The 22,680-nt window shown below is 42.7% G+C and overlaps 1 protein-coding gene across 3 annotated transcripts in view; it reads left to right on the plus strand.

The window, feature by feature from the left end:
- The window catches only part of slc8a4b (solute carrier family 8 member 4b), a 115,569-nt gene that overhangs the window by 57,450 nt on the left and 35,439 nt on the right, over window positions 1-22,680 (plus strand). For 2 of the 3 annotated variants that reach the window (XM_085759411.1, XM_085759413.1), the window contains exons 3-11: window positions 877-1,016; window positions 1,314-1,466; window positions 1,561-1,788; window positions 1,892-2,299; window positions 5,225-5,335; window positions 5,417-5,569; window positions 7,820-7,916; window positions 8,125-8,316; window positions 10,387-10,579. In XM_085759411.1, coding sequence (XP_085615537.1) covers window positions 877-1,016; window positions 1,314-1,466; window positions 1,561-1,788; window positions 1,892-2,299; window positions 5,225-5,335; window positions 5,417-5,569; window positions 7,820-7,916; window positions 8,125-8,316; window positions 10,387-10,579 — 1,675 coding nt within the window. Of the gene's footprint in view, window positions 1-876; window positions 1,017-1,313; window positions 1,467-1,560; window positions 1,789-1,891; window positions 2,300-2,982; window positions 3,067-5,224; window positions 5,336-5,416; window positions 5,570-7,819; window positions 7,917-8,124; window positions 8,317-10,386; window positions 10,580-22,680 lie in introns of all 3 variants that reach the window. The other variant, XM_085759414.1, reaches the window with a different exon arrangement.

Below are 22,680 nucleotides of genomic sequence, written 5' to 3' on the forward strand. Positions count from 1 at the left end.
ACATATGCTTGCAAAATCCCCCAAGTATCAAACATCACAGCTCTTTTCATCCGCTCAAAACAGCCCTGTTCAGAGCGGCTGGTTTCTGCGCCTGTCCCTTTAAATGCAAATCAACCACTGCTTACCCCGCCCCACCCCTTCTACCAGTACAGGTAGGGGTGGTATTATGCAAATTCGAAAACTAATTACATCATTGCCAGACAACCAAGGGAACAGCTAGTAAAACCACATGGATTTTAACCTAGGGAGCCAGAAAATTACACTTTTTTTTGGTCAATTCTCACATTTTGGGGGCCGGAAGGCAAGACAAAACCCCTAATTAAAGTTATATTTCCATAATATGTCTCCTTTAATTTCCTGACATACCCTAACCTCCTGGTATGTATTGCGGTATATTTTGCCAGTTCAGTCTGTGTGACGACTCCAGACTACTCTGACAACAATAGGCAAGAGATTTATTGGCAAAATGACCAGGTGCTATAATATACTAGTTGGAGCTGTCAGCAGAATATTCACAAAAAACACCCACAGCAGTTACGACGTAGCATACGAAGGTGATGGTGTTTTATTCCCTCGCCGAGCTAAAAGAGCACCATTGGTGAGTTATCTGCTACTTTAGCCAATTTACTGCCCTGGAACTGGAGCGCATGGATCCATTTCAATAAGTTTCAGTAGAACAAATGGGACCATATGGGAAATCCCCCACTTATTATAATCCTTAATCAGGCTGTGGGCTTTTCACAGAATGCCCACAGTGACAGCCTATACAAGCTCAGAGAGGCAAAGATTAGTGAGGTTATTACATAAAATCGTTGCAACCAAATATTACTTGTGATCTTTTGCCGCAACACTCTGTCTCCGTCTTGTTCATTTCAGGAGTGGTGCTGCCCGTGTGGAACCCGCAGAACCCCTCTGTGGGCGACAAAGTGGCGCGGGCCATTGTTTACTTCGTAGCACTCATTTACATGTTCCTGGGCATGAGCATTATAGCAGACAGATTCATGTCATCTATAGAGGTAGGTAACATAACATCACACCCACACACACACCTCAGCATTAACCTGCTCCATTATGTATTCCTCCACAGTATTACATGCAGGTTAATGAAGTTATACATGCATTCATATTAGCTATCATGATGTTTCCTTTCCTTTCCTTTCCTTTCCTCTCCTCTTCTTTCCTTTCCTCTCTTTATCTTTCCTTTCCCCTCTTCTTCTTTCCTTTCCTTTCCTTTCTTCTCTTTACTCCTTTGCCTCTTTTACTTTACTTTCTTTCCCTTTTATGTTTCATTCTCTCTCCTTCTTTCTCTCCAGGTCATAACTTCCCAGGAGAAGGAGATCACCATAAAGAAGTCGAACGGTGAGACCACCACGGCCACGGTCAGAATCTGGAATGAGACTGTTTCTAATCTCACTCTGATGGCCTTGGGTTCTAGTGCCCCAGAGATACTGCTGTCTGTTATTGAGGTCGGTACAATATGAGCCGGGTGGTTACACATTAGATTAACCGGTACAAAGTGTAATGGGAACGCAGTAATTTGATTTTCACTCCCTTCTATAGGTTTGCGGCCACAATTTCGAGGCTGGTTCTCTGGGCCCCAGCACCATCGTGGGCAGCGCTGCCTTCAACATGTTTGTCATCATCGCCCTGTGTGTGTATGTGGTGCCAGACGGGGAGACGCGCAAAATCAAACACCTTCGGGTGTTTTTCGTCACGGCAGCTTGGAGTATCTTTGCCTACATATGGCTCTACTTAATTCTGAGCGTCTTCTCGCCCGGAGAGGTGGAGGTGAGGGTATAAAGAACATTTGGAAAGAAGAGGAAGATGAAGATGAAGGAAAGGAAAGGAAGGAACAAAGGTGTTACTGTAAAAGGTGTCTTCTCTCTTGTAGGTATGGGAGGCAGTGCTGACCTTCCTCTACTTCCCCCTCTGCGTGGTCCAGGCCTGGGTGGCCGACCGCCGCCTCCTCATCTACAAGTACGTCCGCAAGCGTTACCGTGCCGACAAGCACCGCGGCATCATCATTGAGACGGAGGGAGGGGCGGACGGAGGGATGGGCATGGACGGCGGAGGGGGAGCGCTGGGCCCGGGCGGCTTCACCAAGATGGACATGCTGGAGCTGGACGGACAGCTGGCGCTCAACTGCCACAGCGGGATGGACGGAGGGATGATGGAAGACGGAGGACCGAAGGACGAGGAGGACGAGGCCAGGAGGGACATGGCGAGGACGCTGAAGGAGCTGAAGCAGAGGCACCCGGACAAAGACATGGAGCAGCTGATCGAGATGGCCAATTATCAGGTTAGGATGAGTTTGTATAGTGTATTATTAAAGGAACAGTGCGAAATTTAATGCTTCTTTAACCACTTGTTTGCTCCGTCTCGGCTTCTGCTGTATTTGCCCCGTTCAGCTTCATCTTGCAGTTCTGTTTCTGAGCTCTCTGACCTATTTACATGTAACAGAATGAAACAGTAGCAGCCACAGCATCACGCATCACATTTCATATGCGCCCCCCTCTCTCAGGGTGACATTGCATTGGAGAAGACGCTTAGTTGTGGCACATTTGGTTGTGAACAAGATGTTTCAGTGCAGGTAGGACAGTTCTTGAAGGTGACAGCGCCGAGCTGCTGCTGCTGCACAGAGAACATTTCTAAAAATGTTCCACAGCCACTTTCCCAGCTGTTTGACAAATGACTTTGCAATTCCACGGCTAATCATTACATCACCGCCTCACTAAACTTGATTAAAATTAATCGCACCATTTGTGTCTTTTATTGCAATGATTATTTTGGGGGAAAATAGACAACCAATCATGCGCACACACACACACACACACACACACCAAATATAGACGACTGTAACTTTCCAAACAGCTATGCAGAGGAACTAGTTTTCCAGGGCATTCCTCCTATAATAATGTTATGTGCTGACTAAACCTAAAAGAAGCTATATATATATATATATATACTGTATATATATACTAGTCTGCAGAGAGGAAGCTGCTGCTTCACCTGATTGACAACACTATAACATGCAACCCCTCTGCCATCCAGCTGAAGTTTTGCCCGGTAAGTTACACGATCTTTAGAAACGTGAGCGTGAAAGTTCAGTAAACAGGACAAAAAATGTTTAACTCGAGGTCCACATGCTGCCTCGCTCCTCAATTTCCAACCATGACAGGGTTCCCACGCATCCTGGAAGACCTGAAAAATGTTTGACCAATTTTCCAGTCATGGATAACACATGGAAAACAAGGAAAGTCCTGGAAAAGCTTGAGTTGTCCTGGAAAATGATTTATCACATCGTGACATCAGCTACCCGATCTCTATTTGACCTGAGTAACAGATAGGAGCAGCAGATAGCTGTTGTGGGTGTGGTTTAAAAACAAAAACAACATGTTTGCATTGCTCTATGATAAATTTGTCATAACTTCTAAGCATGTAAGGGATTATTTCATACGTAGATAAATCCGAACCATAGACTGCACATCTTTTTTTCTTTTTTAAAGTATATTTTTGGGGCTTTTTATTGCCTTTAATCGATAGCACAGTCAAGAGAGACACGGGGAATGGGGAGGCAGAGAGGGGGAACGACAGGAAAGGACTGCACATCTTTAAATCAGACTTCTGGGGGTGAGAGAGGAATAAATATAGAAACAAACTGCTTAAACGTACAAGATAAGGTACAACTATTGAAAAGAACACTTCTCCAAAGCATGAATGGGAGGAGGGATGGATTAGTGTATGGTGTGGTGAAATGTCTGTCATAGTGTAACAGCTGAGAATGTCCTGGAAAATGATTTCAAGAAAAGAGTGGGAACCCTGCATGAGATGCAAAATCTCGAGTTAAGATTTTTTGGGGAATCTAGATTTGATATTTTCTTAACTGATATCTATAAATGATGAAAACCTATTGCTTTGCTTATGTTTTGTTAGTTTAGCTGAGTCTTGATTGTCACAGCGATTAATCACCCACTTGGTTAATCGGCTGTAATCCCTGGTGAAAAGAAACAAGCTCCACTACACACACATCTCTTTGTTGTGATATTTACCACAGTTGCTTACAATATAGAAAACCCATGTTTATACTGTGACAAGCAGTCATCACATTGGCACATTAAGGATTCTGCAGTTTTGTTCATTGCACACATTTTATCCTTTAATGCCTAACCACAGAGGCTGTCCAAGCCGCCGCTGCTCTCCCTTTCTCTTCCCTCCCCTCATCCTCTCCTTGCCTCCTCTCCAAGTCAGTTTCTTGGCCTTTGCCTGTGGTAGAGAAGGAGGGAAGGAAAGGAGTTTGGCAGGCACAGATGCATTCAGACCTCCCTCCCCTCGCTGCTGCTCGCTCAGCCCCAGGCTGCAAATAAAAATGACAACTGCCCTGGAGATTAAACTCCACTAGGTAAACAGAGGTTCTTGTGGTCAAAGTAAACAGTTTCTTCAGTCACTGGTCCAGGGAGTTGGACTTTTATTAAGTTTCATCAACTTTGCAGCAAAAACAGATACATTTTTTAACTAAACTAAGAATGACACTAATTCTGACTTCTTTCATCTAGAGAGTTAAATGAGGATTCTGCGGCAAAACTGCCGGCTCGCTTCCTTTTAAATAAATAAAAATGCAGCTTTTTCTGCTCTGACGCCACATTTGATCTAATCATCTCCACGGCCAGAGTGGCCAATTTGTTCATTTTCAATTTGGTGGATTGTGAGGATATTAAATTGCCAGTCACATGTACGTTTTTATTGAAATCATTAACTTCAGATTGATTAGGCTCATTAGATTTAAAGTTTGCAGCTAAGAGAGCCAGCTACAGTCTAGAGAGGTTCATTTCAAAGCAAGTGGGTGGCTTCGGCCTCAAATCATTCTTTGTCAGAGTGATTCCACTGATGTATAATGTCTGTTTTGGCAGTATATCAAAAAACACAAATTATTTGAAGCTCCAACACATCCCTCATCTTTAAGTGCTGGATCTGGGTTAGAATGTCAAACATCCACACTTATGAAGAGTCTTTGATTAACTCTGTGCTTAACCTGTGACCTCTAACCAACCTGTGGTTTCCTGCTCAAGATTTGCTGCTCAAACTTTGCTGCCTTTGTGTTCTAGCTGACATTTTAGAATAAAGCTTATAAATACACACAGGTTGAGTCTGGGAAGCAAATGAAGCTACAAATTGACATGGTAGATACAATAGATCACTGTGTTAATTAATTGGTTCTGTTGATCAGACCCTGATGCAGCAGCAGAAGAGCAGGGCGTTCTACCGTATCCAAGCAACCAGGATGATGATCGGAGCCGGAAACATCCTCAAGAAGCACGCTGCCGACCAGGCTCGCAAAGTGAGACACGACTCCCCGTTTCAAATCTGTTCAGCCTTTGCAGAAGAACATTACATCTGATAGTGTGTGTTTTCCTTCCAGGTGGTGAGCAGCCATGAGACCCAGGCCCAGGAGGACGACCCCCACACCACCAGGTTGGAGTTTGAACCCGCTTTGTACCAGTGCTTTGAAAACTGCGGCTCCCTGAAGCTGACCGTGGGCAGACACGGAGGAGAACCTGGAGTTACTGTTAAGGTGCGTGTGGAATGAATACAAGACACAAGACTGCTCACAGAACAGGAATTAAAATGTTCAGGCTGTATCAAAGCCTGTGTTTGAGGGAGAGACGCCAAGAGACTCCAGAGGAAACAAAACTCTTCTCTGGACTGAGTTCACTCGCGGCTTTGGCACTTCTCCTGGGTTTGGTCTGGTTTTACTCAAATCATCCACTCGACAGGCTCTGAGCATCTTTGCTCTGTGTTCTGGTTGGATGCTGGTAAAGGGATAGAAATGTGTGAAGAGAGGAGAGAAGAGGAGAACTGGGAGACACTTTCTTCATTTTCTACATATTCTTGTTATGACCTAAAAAAAAGGATGTCTTTTTGCAAAGGCTCATTGATCTAGGGTTTAACCGTGGCTGATAATCTGAATGAGAGATTTTCTTTGAAGTCTCCCACAGAGACTCTGTGGCGGTGATGTGCTATCTGATCTAATCCACTACAGGGAATTTGCAAGGCCGCCCTCTATTCTTCTCCTTGTGTACAATGAAGCAACGATGCAACATCAGTGTTGTGTACAGTATATACGTATGCTAATAGCATAGCTTCAGTCAGGGCTGATTTTATTAAGTCAAATGGCCTATTTAACCTGCACACCTAATGATGAAGAAATGATGTCACGGGGTGAAAAGTTCTAGGAATCTACTCACAATCCCAGACTTTTTAATGCACTTAAACAAAGTTCAGAGGATCTACCATGAATAAATCTCATTAGAAGGCTTAGCATTTTATCACAAGGCAGAGATTTCAGCCTCATTCATTTGTTTTCTGCCCAGTTGTAGAGAGTAGAAAGGATTGATCACATTCTCTTTTCAGCTAATATTGCTAACTTGTGAACAAACACTTGTTTAGTTACATATCCAGCAGAGCTATAGTAGCCGCGAGCTGTTTTCCAGACTATCTGATGAATACAAATGCAATATTCACTTTTCTTTTAACCATGTTTTGCTTTGCTTCATCAAATATCTGTTTTTTTATCTGCTCAGTGCTCCACTATGTTCACTACAGTGTACACCGATGCAGTTACTGTAACACAATGCAGTAAAAGTGAAAGGTGAAGCCTGGAAACAAAACCAATTTGCTAAATCCTAAAATGATGTTAATGATGCTTAAATGCTACTGAGTCAAGCAATAATTCACAATTGGGTTGTCACTGCTGGCAGTAGCTTTCAAGTTCACATAGTATGATGAAATTAAACACTGTAAAAGGAAATATTGATTATAACAGCTTTAAAATCTGGGGCAGCAGGATTCCTACTATCTATTCAGCATTAAAATGTATTAGAGTAGATGTAGGCCACTCCTCATACCTCTTATTGCGAAGCTTATTTCAAATAAAACAGGAGTATTGAAGGAAGTGTATCATTAATTTAAACCTACAATATAAATTCAGTTCATGCCGAGCATATAGTATGTCGTCATTTCCATAAAAGTTTAAATGCAACACATCATCTTATCATTTTTCTTCTTTTAGGATCGTATGAAAATATGATTTATCATCTAAAATTAATCTAAAAATTGAAAAGCAGCACTACCCGTGTCTGGAATATCTGTAATTTGATCAAACCACAGTAAACTGTAGTCTCAGCAATATCAGCCTGCTTAATGGATGAGCTTAAAAATACGTTTCGAGCTTTGTCACTTGTACACATTTAATAAAGGGCTAAAAATGGAGCAGAGCCATGAGGATGAGTACAACAGTGAGTCACTTTGTCTCTGCTCACAGCCACAGATGATTTTCAACTAACCAGAATTTTTTTTTCAATTTGACATAAAAGGTGATGGCGTAGTGTAGGTAAGTGAGTAAGGGATGGAGGGGGTTAATGAAGCAGCAGATGGTGAGAGGACAGACAGAAAGCAGAGGATACAGGGAAAGTTTTGTTGAACTATCTTCAAAGTCTTTATTATCAGACTGTATCTATCCAGAGGGCTCAGTTTAATGAAGTTGTTTTTCATGTTCTCTCTCTCACCCTCTGTTCCCATCTCCCCAAATGCCTCTCCTCTACATCTCTCTGCTGTCCTCCTCTCTCTCTCTTTCTCTACTCTCTGCATTCTTCTTCTTCTCCCTTTGTGTTTATCTGCCCTTTTCACATCTGTTCACTTCTGTTTCATCTCCGGCGGCTCCTTCTTTTTTCTTTTTTCTTTCTTTTTTTTGTTACATTATCTCACTGCCCCCTCCCCCCCTCGACTTCCTATCTCTCTGTATTTCTACCCCTCCACCCCCCAGGTGGATTATCGCACAGAGGACGGTACAGCGAACGCAGGTTCAGATTATGAATTTGCAGAGGGAACGCTGCTGTTTAAGCCCGGAGAGACCCTGAAAGGTAAAAACAACAGTGATCGCAATAATTCATGATATATTTTCAAAAAACATGTCACTGAGACTAAGGCTCAAATAGCAGAGGTCATCTGCACAACCCCAGGCAGATTTTCTTCTCTGCTGGCTTTGACAAAATGGTTTTATTGTTGAAAGTGTTTTTAAATGGCACCATTATCTCTCTCATCGCCCTAAAATAACAATTCTTCTCCCAGAAATCACAGTGGGGGTGATTGACGACGACATCTTTGAGGAGGATGAGTATTTCTACGTCCACCTGAGTAACCCTCGAGTGGTCGGTTACCCCGAGGTCGGCACCGTTCCTCTGGATGGTGTTACCACTCCTAAAGCTGTTCTGGGCGACAACCACACGGCTACAGTGACCATCTACGACGACGATCACGCAGGTAAGAACCAGGAAGAATCTTAAAGGTCCTATGTTTAACACTTTTCACTTGTGATATCCATAAGAAGATGTAGCTGTGGTATTAAGAACCTAAACCATCTCTATATGTTTTGACATTTCCTGTTGGAGATAAGATACCTCAGAAAACTGATATGTTTCAGATTTTATGTAAACCCACAGAGGAACCAAATCCTGCAAGGTTGAACTATAGGTCTGGGTAGTGTGCTCTCAGATCATGGCTGGTGACATCACAAAGTCACAGGAAGTCTTGATGTTTGGTTAAGACTCAGTTTCTGAGTACAGTGTTCATATCTCTGTGAACTGAACCTTTGATACTACACCTGCTTTTAAAAATAAAAGAACGCATGGAAGATTCTATAAAGTCAAATTCTATAATATAGAATATGGGAAATGGACTACGAGGACTTTCGGAAAGTGTTTTCACACTACATTTCCCATGAGCCTCTGCATGCACGATGAAATTTTTGGACCTGCGCAAGACGGTGGAAAGTGAAAGCATTTGCCAAGAATGTTTTCATTGATCAAGAACGAAAGTCGGAGGTTGACGACAATCAGATACCGTCGTAGTTCCGACCAGAAACGATGCCAACTAACGATCCGGTGGCGTTATTCCCGCCGAGCAGCATCCGGGAAACCAGGAAATGCTGGGCGAGTTGACCACTAAATAATAACATCAAAATAACTATAAAAACAAAAGAATATATTTATGGAAAATGGACCCATTAACAAGTGTGGGCAATTAGATAGTAGATTCATCCACATTAATATGAGACTCTTTTATAACCAAAAGCAAACTCCTTGGGGTCTCTTTAAAGGAATCGTCTGTTCTGCTTGTAACTATAATGTTGAGTAATTACTCAGAGACACAGGAACCTAAAATTTAGGGCTGTCAAACGATTAATTTTTTAATCGCGATTAATTGCATTTTTTCCATAGTTAACTCGCGATTAATCTCTATTAAAAATATTATATATGGCGCTTTGGACTTTCAACCCTCCAAAGTGTTATAATCTCTAGACAAACAACTTTTAGACCAGACCTAGCAGGCCTACCTAATCATAACACATGATGCATGAAACTCACACAGAATTGAAACGAATTGCATCCAGTGGAAATTGCCCTTTACTTTGCTACGCCTCTGCCTGGCCATGTGCATTTGTTGACAACAGAAGCCGTCAAAAAATCAATACATCGCCACTTGCATTTGTTGACAACAAAGCCGTCAAAAAATGAATGGATGGAGCTGTGGATATATGTTAGACTGTGTATATTTGTGTAGCAACCAACTTGAAGGTGCCTTACCGCCACCTACTGGACTGGAGGTCCCACACTCCAGTCCTCCAGTCCAGCAGACAGAGGACAAAATGGGCCGCGATTAACCGCGATTAAAAAATTTAATCGCGTTAATTTTTTAAATTAATCTAATCGCGATTAACGCGTTAACTCTGACAGCCCTACTAAAATTACAACAAAGAGGGTGGTTACAGTAACTACCTGTGATGATGTTAGACAGAAATGATATTGCAAACATTATAAAGATTCACACCATCACACCATAAGTTAATTTTTCTTTTTTTTAAAAAAATTACTACGATGCTCACACACACATCAGAACAAAGACAACAATAATTTCACTTTGACATTATACTTCTGTGAAGCTGGAACATGTAAATCCACATGGATGTATGGCTTTGTTACAGCAAGTAATCCCATAATATTCACACAAAGGTATCAGATAGCGGTTTAGAAAGTTCTAGTCTCCTCTTCCCCACTTCATTTACAGGACTTTGATAACATCCGAGGAGAATCAAAGTGCTGGAGGATGAGTGGAGGGCGAGCATTTACCTAATGCTTATTATCTTTTATCTAGAGCGTGTGGGTGGTAATCTATTATCCTCTCACTATATATACCATACACCTTGGAGAGCAGGCTGGTAAGAGAGCGTAGGTGTTCAACAACCTCATCTCTCAAGTCTTTCTAGTGTTTCTCCCCTGTGACGCAACATATTCTCTCTCTCTCTGTCTCGTCTTCTTTTCCTTTCTTCCTCAGGTATCTTTACCTTTGAGGGTGCCAGTCAGAGGGTGAGTGAGAGCGTGGGTGTGATGGAGGTGAAGGTGCTCAGGACCTCAGGAGCCCGCGGCCTGGTGGCCGTCCCGTATCGGACCGTGGATGGCACCGCTAGAGGAGGGGAGGACTACGAGCTGGCTGCCGGCAAGCTGGAGTTTCAGAACGACGAGACCATGTGAGTCAGCGCTGTCAGTAATTTCATTTGAGAATGTCTAAAGCCAAAAATTTGAGTTCCTCCACAACATATTGAAATATTATTTCTCTCCGTCTCTGAACACTTGCTGATATCACAGACGAGACATTTGCATGATTTCCCAGGTTGTTCCATAACTGAGCAGTCAGAGGTCTCGGCCGTCATTAAGTTCCAGTACAAGCTGCTCGCTTTCTGGCACAAGTTGACCACTGGATAACTTCTCAAAAAAAAAATCCTCTCTCATAAAGACGTTTCTTGTATAAGCAAAATCTGACATATTTTTAGATTGGCAGTAACACATTCCTCTCTCTGTTTCCTTTCTGTGTGATTGACTCCCATTCAAAAACCGCTCTGAAGGTTAACTGGGTGTTTAAAATGCATTTGCAGTGTAAATAGCTCTATTAGGTAGATAACAGCGTAATAATGCCGCTCTTTAAGGTAGGCTACTCTGCATTCAAATGCTTGCACATGCGTGTGCACACGCATACACACTTGCCAAATTGCTCTCGCTTCCTTAGGCGCATGCATTTTTAATATGCTGATGTTAGCGGTGTTAAATTGACCAATACATAAAACGGTTGGGAATGCAGTCTTCCTCCTGGGGCCTATAAACCAAGTGCTCAGTGTTTGTGTGTGTGTGTGTGTGTGGGAGAGAGAGAAAGAGAGAGAGAGAGAGAGAGAGAGAAAGGGAGAGAGTGCAGTTTTGTATGTATCTTTATGGGGACCAGTCTGAGTTTCTGACAGGGTGTTTTGCTCAGTTCCCACTTCCTCAAACTGCTGTATGAATGACAAGGTCAAGAGCGGAGTCAGGATCGGGACATCTTGAACAGTGAGTGGTGCTCATGTGTTGCGACACGGTGGCAGTTTCCTCACAACTATAATACTACAGATATGTGTGTGCTTGTGTTACTCGAGGCAGCGAATGCTGGCAAACCCATTCAAAAGCTGCTCATCTGTGGCTTACCCTCAGAGGAAGACTGGGAAGATGGAGTGTGTGTCTACCTGTGTGTGAGAGAGTGTGTGCTCTCATACTTCTGTAGTAGTTTTAAAGTTAAGTGAGGACATTTATGTCTGTAGGGCTGTTTGGAAGTCAAAGTTAAAGGTATAAAGTGTAGGAATTCCCCCCATCTAGCGGTGCAGTTGCATATCGGAACGTACAGTATTCTTGATGTTGCATTCACGTGAAATCGGGCAGACGTCAGACAGACAACAGATGCTGCATGTAACAGGATAAACAAGCGTCTATGTAAACAAGTGGTCCGCCAGCACGAGGCAAAACAATACAGGCGTGGCAATATGTTGTCATGGTGATGTCGTATTGTTTACCTGACCCACGTTTTACCGTCTTTCTCTTGCGGAGTAAAATGACATCCGGTTGGTTTGCCGACGGCCGTCTGCCTGACTGCACCTGAATGCAACATCAGTGCCTCCGTTCTTCCTCACACTACACAGTGGTGACAGTTTTAACAGGCCGAGCCCACAGCTCCGCTGAGTTTCCGTGGTTACCTCCGGTCACGCTGCCACTCAACGTAAAAAATGGCGATGCAAAATGGCCGCCTCGGTTCAGTGCGTCGCCCACTTATGTATTTGTAACGACTTGTAACAACTCATTCTGAGGTAGAGAAAGCTTTCATTTGTATGCGGGTGTGATTCCACTTCAGTGAAATACGTATTTATGAAAGCAGTATTTGATTTTTGCTAATAAAAAGCCAAATAAGTTACATACTGGGGCTTTAAGGGCTGTGGTTATGTAGTGGACTCTAGTTGTGATGGTTAAGGTCTTCATGTCAGTGAGGGTCCATACAGGTGTAGGAGTTCAGCTGTGGGTCTGTGCCAGGAAAACATGTCATTAATGGCTTCATGGACAAGAAGCTCGCCATCTGATACCAAGCAGCCTCTAGGTAGTGTCACTACAAGGGCACTGTGTTTTTGCATGTGTGTGTGTGAGAAATGATGCACTATCCATGATGCAATCACCGCTCTTAGTGAGCACAGAGTTCAGGAGGGGATGAGAGAGGAGCGAGGGAGGGAGGAGCTGCAGAGGGAGAGAGAGAGAGAGAGAGAGAAAGAGAGTGATAAGATAAAGATATAGCTTAGGATCAAGGATGCCCTCTGGTAGCTCTGTAATAGTCCGCTGCTGCTGCTGCTGCTGTGTCAGAACAGGGAGCTAAATAGAGGGCTGATGTGAATGGAGCTGAGATCGCAGCAGATTAGATTATCTGAAAACTGAAACCACCATTGTTGTGTTTGCTACAAGAGGATTACGCAGATATTTTACAACTAAAAGGTTGTAACTTTGTGTGTCGAGAGCAAACAATAAGCAAATTTAAGCATCTTACAGCATCTGTACAGTAGGGCCTGTGTGGGGAAACCCAAACTGAAACTTAAAGGGATAGTTCAACATTTTGGCCCATTGCTATAATCCCTATAGTTTTAGAGCTAAAGAGCTAGAGATAATAACGGAACGTTAGGAGACAGAGTTGTTTTCGAGGGGCAATTTTTCAGCAAGCAGTCTCTGCATTTGCCTCGAAAACAACTCCGTTCCGTATAGCGTGGTGAATGTGCAGGTCACAACTTGTCCACCAGAGCGTTTTGGAGTTGTTGGATTGTGTATTTGATGATTTAGATGAGGGAAACCAAGAAATCCCATGAGCCTCCGTAGCGTAGCTCTGAGCAGCTCGCGGCTCTGCTCCACCGTTCCAAAAAACAGCTTGCACTGACAATTAAAGGTAACGAACCTACTCCTAAACTACAGGGATTGTGGCAATGGGTCAATTTGCCAAAATGTTGAACTATCCCTTTAAAATAGGTCTTCGTATCCTTTCATAGGCTAATTTGTTCTTTTAGCTGTGATTATGGTATGGCTCTGTGTTGATGTCCATCTGTTGTTTGGTCAGTTGGTTGTAGCTTTAAAACTTATCCAGTAACGTGTTTTAAAATAAGCAATGATCCTTCATTAAACTTAAATCATCATCTTAAGAATGATGAGCATGGTAAATGTTTCACCTGCTGCTGCTCCGAGCCTCAGAGCCGTATGGATCTGGAATCTTGGTGCATTTTAATACTTCAGCGCGCTCTGAAGTAGCTGTTTAGCCATTATCCCTGTTTATTTTAACATAAGACGATTATTGTAAGCCTCGGCTGCAGTGTAATTTCACAGATTTCACGGTCACGGTTCGGCTGCATCAATGTGTCCTCCTCAAAATGAGAAATAGAGGAGGAATAGAGGAAAGGGATGGTTGGTCGTGGTCGCAGAAAAGCTGGATAAGTGGAGTGAAACTGGGGGAAAGGGTGGGGATGGATCCATAATCAGATGTTTCCATGTAAAGGAGTGGGAGGAGAGGGAGAGAGGGATGTGACAGAGAGGAAACCCCACTGACATATCGATCTGTTTCTCCCGTTCTTTCCCTCCACAGTCCTTCATTTCTTCCTTCCATCCTTTCATCCTTTCGTCTTCATTCTCTGGAGCATCCTCCCTCTCCTCAGCCGTCAATGCTCGTCTGTGGTTGTGCCTTCATTTCTTTCAAGATCACATACCCTCTTTGGTATCCATCCCTCTGTCCATGTGTCTATCCATTCCTTCATTTATCCATCCATCCGTCCATTCTGGAGATGTCGGGTCAGTTCCTGCCTGAGGGCTTAAGGTAGCTTACTACCTCCCTCATTATCAATATCCCACAAGCTCTTTCCTTCGGTTTATTTATCCCTCTTTTTGTTCCCATCTCCCTGTTCTCTCTCGTCTCTTTTCCAAGGTCTCTTCTTCCACTTGTTCAGTTTGCACAACATAATAATATTCCTCCCCCTCTTTATTCTGTCCTCATTGCTACCTCTGTGTTTTCTCTCCTCTTCTACACTAATGTGAGCTCCTTTTTCTGTCCCCTCTGTCTTTGCTTCATTAATTTTCCCATTAGTTGACCTTGGCTTTGGTTTGCGCAGCCTTTCTTTCTTTCTTTCTTTCTTTCTTTCTTTCTTTCTTTCTTTCTTTCTTTCTTTCTTTCTTTCTTTCTTTCTTTCTTTCTTTCCCTGTGTCACGTCACTTGTCACACTCTTCCACCTCCACCCCCTATTCTGTTGATATTTTTAGACATTCCTCCACGCACTATGAGTTTTTGCCATCCTTCTCCCACCCTCCTCCCTCGCTCCCTCCCTCCCTCCTTCACTCCTTCACCTTCCTCTCTACCCTCACCTTCCTGTCATCTCGTGTCTCTCCCCCTCCCTTATCCACTCCTCTTCATTTGCATCTCCCTCCCTTCTGTCTTTCACCTTTACTTATTTACACCATCACACTTTTCTTCCCCTTTTCCCCTTTCTTTCTTTCTCCCTCCTCCTCTGCATGACACTTTCTTCCATCTTTTCTTCCTCATCTCACCCTTTCCCTGAGTCTCCTCTTCCTCCCATATTTTCTCTCCTCTCTTCACCTTCTCCATCTATCCATCTCTGTCAGACTCTTTACTCAGAGAAAAAGCACTTGCTGCCAAGGCAATTGAGCTGGATCATAACCCAGACATAACTCAGTGTCCCTCCATACTCTCTTGCCCACGTCTTCTTTCACTCATTCATAATAGTTTTGTTTAGCCTTTTTTTTCTTCTATTTGATCCATTATAGCAACCCAATATTAATCCGTCATCTCTATTGTTTATTCTGTCTGGTGGAAGGAAATTTCCTCAAAGTGAGAGAGAAAACTGTAAGTGAAAACTGCTGACCGTTCATGGGGAAAGTCGGAAAGGCGCCAGAGCTGAACTGACAAGAGCAAAGAAGACGAAAAGGAAGGAAAACATCTCCGCTCAATTCTCAGTTTCTTCTGCTGCCATTCGTCAGAGGTTAAAAGTCAGGTTTCAGCCCAGCGCTCCCTGCTGCTCACTTCTACCTCAGCAGGCCAGTTGTTTACTGAGAGGCACTCCACCATCAGACGTACTCCGGTGGAAACAGCAGTATTGTGGCTCTGGGGGAGTTTTGTCTAATCTGAAAAAAAAAATAAAATGAACTGCTGATGTCATAGTAATGCCAACAGGGTTATTTCAGCTCAAACTATAACAGGAAGCTTGTGTTATAAGCTTGCGGGACATCCACTTTGAAAGACCCAGGCCATATTTCCCAAAAGCATCTTAAGGCTAAGAAGATTGTAAAATCCATTTTAGAAGCATTTCTTAAGCTCAATGCGGGAGTTTCCTGAAAACATACCACTGCAGACGCTCTGAGAAGTGATCATAGATTAATGCAGTGGACAGTCGGGGACTAGAGGAAGGAATTAACTCTCTCTGTTCAGTCAGTTAGAGCATCTTTTATTTACTTCTGTTTTGTTCACCAGTGGAATCGTTTCTCTTTGCCTCTTCATCCATCTGCAGCTCCGTCTCTGTTATCCCTCTATTACTTGGTCTTTTTGTTAATCAGAGGGCATGTGTGTGTGCAGAAATCAAAGGCCAAGTGAACAGTATGTGTGTGTGTGTGAGAGAGGCTCAGCAGGACCAGTTTATTCTTAGCCTTCCTCTGACCTGCAACCCAGCGCAGTCCCAGCCAAGACACAGACAACGCTGTGTGAGTGAGTGTGTGTCTGTCTCTGTCTGTGTGTGTGCATGTGTATGTGTGTATGACTCTATGTGTGTGTTTGTGTGGTGCTCTCCCCTGGCTGCTCATTATAAATTTCAAACAGGTGTCGCCATCAAACTGCGTCAACGCCTGTTCAATTACTGCCTTCCCCTGTGTGTGTATGTGTGGGTATGTGTGTGTGTTTGTGCGCTCACTACCTCCCAAACCACTTGCAACATTTTTAGATGAATATATTTTGGAAATTATTTTGCACAACAATGTATTTTCTAAATTATGTACTTGAGGCTGTAGCCACTATAATTATTAAAAAATATTTTTGAATTCAAATGAATGAAAATTGTAAACTGTAGTAAAGTGTTGTGATGTTGCCTACTGATAGCAACATTAGCATTGGTACCATGTAGCACAGGGGTGTCAAACATGCGGCCCGTGGACCAAAACTGGCCAAACAATCCGGCCTTTAGGATGAATTTGCCAAGTGTGAAAATGATATAATATTGTTGAAATTGGACATCTGTCTCAAAAAATTTCAAGTTGTGCATCATGTTTTATTAAAGGAGAGTTCATTTAATGTAATTATCTAAATAGTGTACTTCTTTGCACTAAAACAAAGGGAAGGGGTTAGAATTCTTGTTATTTAAAGGGTTAGTTCAACATTTTGGCAAATTGGCCCATTGCCATAATCCCTATAGTTTTAGGAGTAGGTTCGTTACCTCTAATTGTCGGTGCATGCTACTTTTAGAACGGCAGAGCAGAGCCGCAAGCTGACGGATTGTTTTCGAAGTAAATTCATGCAAAACAGCTGATGAGCGTTCCCGTCGGGGGCAGTTTTTCGGCAAGCAGTCTCTGCATTTGCCTCGAAAACAACTCTGTCTAGTAACGTTCTGTTATTATCTCATATCGTGGTGAATGTGCAGGTCACAACTTGTCCACCAGAGCGTTTTGGAGTTGTTGAATTGTGTATTTGATGAGTTTGACGAGGGAAACCAAGAAATCCCATTAGCCTCCGTAGTGTAGCTCTGAGCAGCTCACGGCTCTGCTCCACCGTTCTAAAAATAACTTGCACCGACAATTAAAGGTCACGTACCTACTGCTATGACTATAGAGATTATGGCAATGGGCCAAATTGCCAAAATGTTGAAATATCCCTTTAAGGGTTATAATGCTATTATTTTACCGGTTCGGCCCAGAACACTCTATTTAGTTTAGCTTTTACACAGCTCCATGGCCTGCTACTGTATATCAACTTCTGATTGTTGTGTTTAGACAACAGCACAATTCGATGAGCAGTCAGACAGAAGCTGTTATATTGCTTTTCTGCATCATCACTCAACAATATTGAGTTTTACCTAGTGTAATCCCAGCATCCTGCCATGTCGCTTTATGTGTTAATGAATCCCAAACTCGACATCTTAGTGTTTTTGACAAAGCTGTCAGAAGAGCTGTGATCATGCATTAGCTGCTGGTGAGGGAGAGGGAGAAGTCTGAGTGTAAGTTTTAGACAACACATTCTCCCCTCGGCTAGATGTTTCTGGGAAATAAGAGAGACTCAGAGGAAATTCGCGGAAAGTAAGAGTGTGAGCCTGCGTGTGTATGCGTGGGCGGGTGGGTGTGTGCGTGTGTTACAGTGCTTATAAAGTGTTTGATATTTGCAACCTGTTTCTCCGTCTGTCACCAAAGTAGGGTGACTAACCCAAAGCTGTTCCCAAAATAAAACATCCTTTGAACTCCAAATCCCCGAGAGCTGTGCGCTGTACGTGTGCGTTAGAGTGTCTGTGCATTCCAGTGTGTGTCTTTCTGCACGTGTACATACTGATGCATTAATGTATGCAAGGGCTTTGGTTTTGCCTGCTGCTACAAGTGCATGTCTGTGTGTTTGTGTGTGTCAACAGCCCACTGTGTTTGCATATAGTCAATTTGTTGAGTGTCACTTCATCTCTTCTGCTTACTCCTACACACACACACACACACACACACACGAACATCTTTAACATTCTTCAAAGAATCAGCATGTCTGCACATAGTGCCCTTCGTGTTTATCAGCAGACTGCTTGATAAATAAACTGTTTATCACAGTGGTGTGCTGACAAGAAAGACAAGGCAAACAGTGTTTTACCAGTTAGAGCTTCAAACAAGAATCAATATGAATGGTATTGAAGTAAAGTCAAATCTGTTCTTACATCCAAAAAAGGCACTCCTTGTGGCTATTGTCTCTGGAAGTTAGCTTGACCTACAACTATTGTTTCTTTTCTTGATTTGAGTGTAATCATGTCCCATTAATAAAGTTTGGGCATGTCAGTAGTGAGGGGACATTTGTGCATTTACAGTTAGACAATCGCCAGATCTTGGATGTGGTGACTAATGTACCCTTGCTGTCCACCGTTCTAAAATCAGATATAATATTACATGTATTATAAACCACATAAACTGAAGGAAGTTACTTCAGTAGTCTTTTCTTATGGTGCGTTTAGAGACGACAGCAGCAAGTAAATCACCAAGTGACACTGAGATGGATCAACTCAAACCAGGATGAGATGTGTCACTGATCATCTGGTCAAATGTCTGATGATGAGGAGTTAGTATTGTACTGCAGCTTTCTATAACTATAACTATGGCTCGCCCAGCATTTCCACCACTAATAACAATAACAAAATAACGATAGAGACAAAACGATATATTTATTGAAAATGGAGCCATTAACAAGTGTGGGTAACGTAGATTCATCCACATAATATGAGACTTTTTTATAACCAAATACAAACTCCTCGTCATCCCTTTAATTATTTTGAGAGATGTTGTGTTGTCTTAATCCAGCTGTAGGGTTCTCTGATCTGGGAAGGTTGTGACATCATGAGTGTCTGCCTGGTTTATCATCACAGTGACAGTGAACTGGTTTCAGGTAGCAGCTTGGATTGTATTCTCCAAGGATGTGTTAGAAGTCTAGGCATTTGTGACCTGGAGTGACTCATGCTGTGCATCATGATTCATAATGACACAATTCATCAATTATACAGTGAGCTAGTATGAAGAATTATTATAAGGATTTCTGCATGGATTGTGTGTCAAAATGGTCAGTTGTTCAGTTTGTACAGTTAAAACAGCTTCTGGTTATAAACCATGCAGTTCTGCAGCCATGCTGTTGTTTGGTTTATTTGTATTTATCCAAAGACGCTTTGCTGCAAATAAAATTAGATTGTTTATATTGTATTATTTCTGAACCAGCTCTAATATTTAAAAGGAAAGCATAACCCGTGCAGTGGGATTTCAGCAAGTGTTAATAGTTATTAGAATAAATTAATCATTTAAAATAAATCTGCTCTACTTAAAGGGATAGTTCACCCTAGAATGATATTTCACTCATTATCTACTCACCCTCATGTTGACTAAGGGCTGGAAGAATTCTCAGAGTCCACCGTCCCTTCTCTGAGTTACAGGGGGTCTTGGCGTAGCAGTGCATGTCCATATAACGGTTGCAAAGGGACACCAGAGCTCTTCGTAAAAAAACACACACAAAAAAACATCCAAATACCTCCATGATGCTCGTATGTAATGTCCGTCTTGTGCTGAAGCCCCAAATTGCGTAATTGTCCCGAAAAAAATTAAATAAGTCTATATTTTAAGCTTGTTTGTAGCGGAAGCTTCTCGAAGCTCCTCTTCCTGGTCTGTCCAAATCTCGCGTGATTTGCGCCGGCGTCAGTGCGGTTACTGCGAATCACGCGAGATTTCATTCATTCAATAAACCCCTTCATTCAACATGAAGGGGTTTATTTCTCCATAACAACCGACCAACTGTACATTATCCCGCTTATTACACGGTTTACGAGTGAAATAATTAATTTGAAACATAATGTTGACCAAAATACGACTTTCATCGAATTTGCATTTAGCGAATCTGCAAGACCGGTCACTTACGCTGTTTTTCCGAGCCTCCTCCCGTTCGTGCATTTGAAGCCTTTGATAATCAATCAGTGGATCGATAGATTACCATACACGTGTTACGATGTGTGTATTGTGTGTAGTCGTATCTGTCATAAACAAGAGATTAACTTTACCGTTTACGGGGTGCGTTTGTGTCGCGGAGCCGCGGTGCCAGCTGCACCGAGACGAGAGGAGAGTTGTGACACCGGGTCAGAGGCTCTGATCAGCAGGTTTGGTTTCCAGCCACGATGTGGAAGGAGCCTCCACTCTCCTTGTAACAGGTTACAAATCATTTATCTAACATCACTATTAGTCCGAAGCTATTTAATGACGGTAAAAATGAAACACAAGGTAAATATCCTGCATAGTTTCTCTTTTCTGTACTGCGCTGATCAGAGCGCCGTCCTTAGCAACGGTCTGTTATACATGACAACGGTCCATTATACAGAAATAACAGACCGCAGAACGCAGCGCTGGACCAATCAGAGAGCAGGATTCAATAGAGCCGTGTAATAAATGTAAAATAATACAGTTTTGTTGAACTGCTTCTTATTGTCTGAATATCATTACATTGTAAGTGATTGCCAGTAGGATTTTTAGCACTACTAAACTATCTTGTTTTAAAAAGTGACATGGACATTTTGATATTTTTGTTCAGATGATAAAATGTTAGTTAAGATTTATGAATTGTAATGGTGTTTATGGTCCTTTAACTTTGTGTGTTAGATGTTATGGAGCGATATGATTGGTCCTTTTGGTTATATACAGTCTGTACTGTACACCTTTAGTGTCATCATTCAAACCTGCTCATCAGATTTAGAGAAAGTATAGAGTGTATATAAACACACTTGAAGTTTGTAGCATTAGACCGTCAGTATTCATTGTGCACTTCAGGACTGTTTTCACACTTGGCAGCAACATTGTTCCCTCCCATCTGCTCTACACACACCACATCCTTTCAGGTTCAACTAGCAGGCTGCTAATGGGCAGATAAACACTTTGAGCTTCCCCTGCTTCTCTGCTCAACAACGTCATGGATTCCTCCGGCTCCATAAGGATGGCTGGCTGGCTTTTCTTTTTTACACTTACTCTGCGTTTGTTGCCTTAGCAACTTTTGATCCCTCCCTACCATTGTAAGCACAACAAAGAGGAGACGGCAGAGAAACAGAAAGAAAGATAAAGAATAGAAGGGGGAAATTATGGCAGTAGAAAGAGACGCATTGTTGAGTTTTGATTTGTGATTTTCAATTTTTTGCACTGAAAGTTTAAATATATAGTCGCATTTCTGTGATCCACATAATTTCTTGTTCCCAATTTTCTCTCTTATTGATTTAATCTCTTATTGAATTTCTATCACATCTCTTGTCAGATTCTACAACATCTACCACTGTGTGTGTGTGTGTGTGTGTGTGTGTGTGTGTGTGTGTGTGTGTGTGTGTGTGTGTGTGTGTGTGTGTGTGTGTGGGACGCACGACACGTCCATTGTTTGTTCTTTAATTAGTTAAGGAGATCATTCATTGGCCCTTTGAATTATAAAGATTAACAGCACACAAAACAGCCAATCACATTTTGGAGTAGTCATGGTCTGCCTGACAGAGAGAGAGAGACGATGGACAGAAAGAGAAAGAGTCAGAGCAAAAATGAAGACGGAGAGGAGAGACGGACAAAATGAAACCAGCCTCCCTTCATCTTTTTCATTTTGCACTTTTGTGCTCTCCTCCCTGCCTCTTCTTATTCCTCCTCCTCCTCCTCCTCCTCCTCCTCCTCTCTGGCTTTGACCCCCACCCCTCCACCCTCCTCTTCATCTCCTCTAATGTCAGAGCAGTCAAAGTTAAGGAGCTTAAGTCAACATCTTTAACAACTTTAGAAGCTTTTTTGTGTGTGTGCGCAGTCTTTTCTCCTTGTGTGTGTGTGTTACTGTATGTTTCTTCTGTGTATTGAAATCGATGTGGCGGCCGCCGTCCGTTGTTTGCCTATTGACGTTTTTTCTCTGTGCTGCTATAATTCTACTGGCTGCCTTACACACACACACACACACACACACACACACATACCCACACAGCACCTTTGGTTTCATCTAAACACTATTTCACCTCATTTTTAATCCCCGCCTCTGGCTCTGCTCTGCTCTGCTCTGCTCTGCCTTTGTCTTGCGGCGCTGCTGTACAACAGGAGAGCAGTGTGTTGCCGTGTGGGTGTGAGAAGACGCCAACAACAAGTTGTAGCGGAGGATTTTATACAAGCGCTTCAGACAGGTGTATTGAGAGGAGGAGATGTTGCGATGCTGAAATACAAAACTGATTTCTGTTGAAGCAGCTTCGGCTTTAAAATGTGAACCCAGCCTCCTGTGTCTGTGTCTGTGTCTGTGTCTGTGTCTGTGTCTGTGTCTGTGTCTGTGCCTGTGCCTTTTTGCCCCCGTTGTTGCTGCTCCCTCTTTCCCTCCGTGCATCTGTGTCTTTGTTATACAATTTTGCCATTTAGCATCTCTGTCACTCCCCGTTTCTGTTCTTTTTCCAGTCTCTCTGTGTCTCCCTTTTTCTACTTCTTCAGCCCTGTGGTTGTTTTTTTAGCCCTGCAGTCCCTGCAATTTTCCCTGCCAAGCATACACACACACCCT

Source organism: Trachurus japonicus, chromosome 18, assembly GCF_045865225.1.
Source record: "Trachurus japonicus isolate A0001 chromosome 18, Traja_1.0".
NCBI lineage: Eukaryota > Metazoa > Chordata > Actinopteri > Carangiformes > Carangidae > Trachurus > Trachurus japonicus.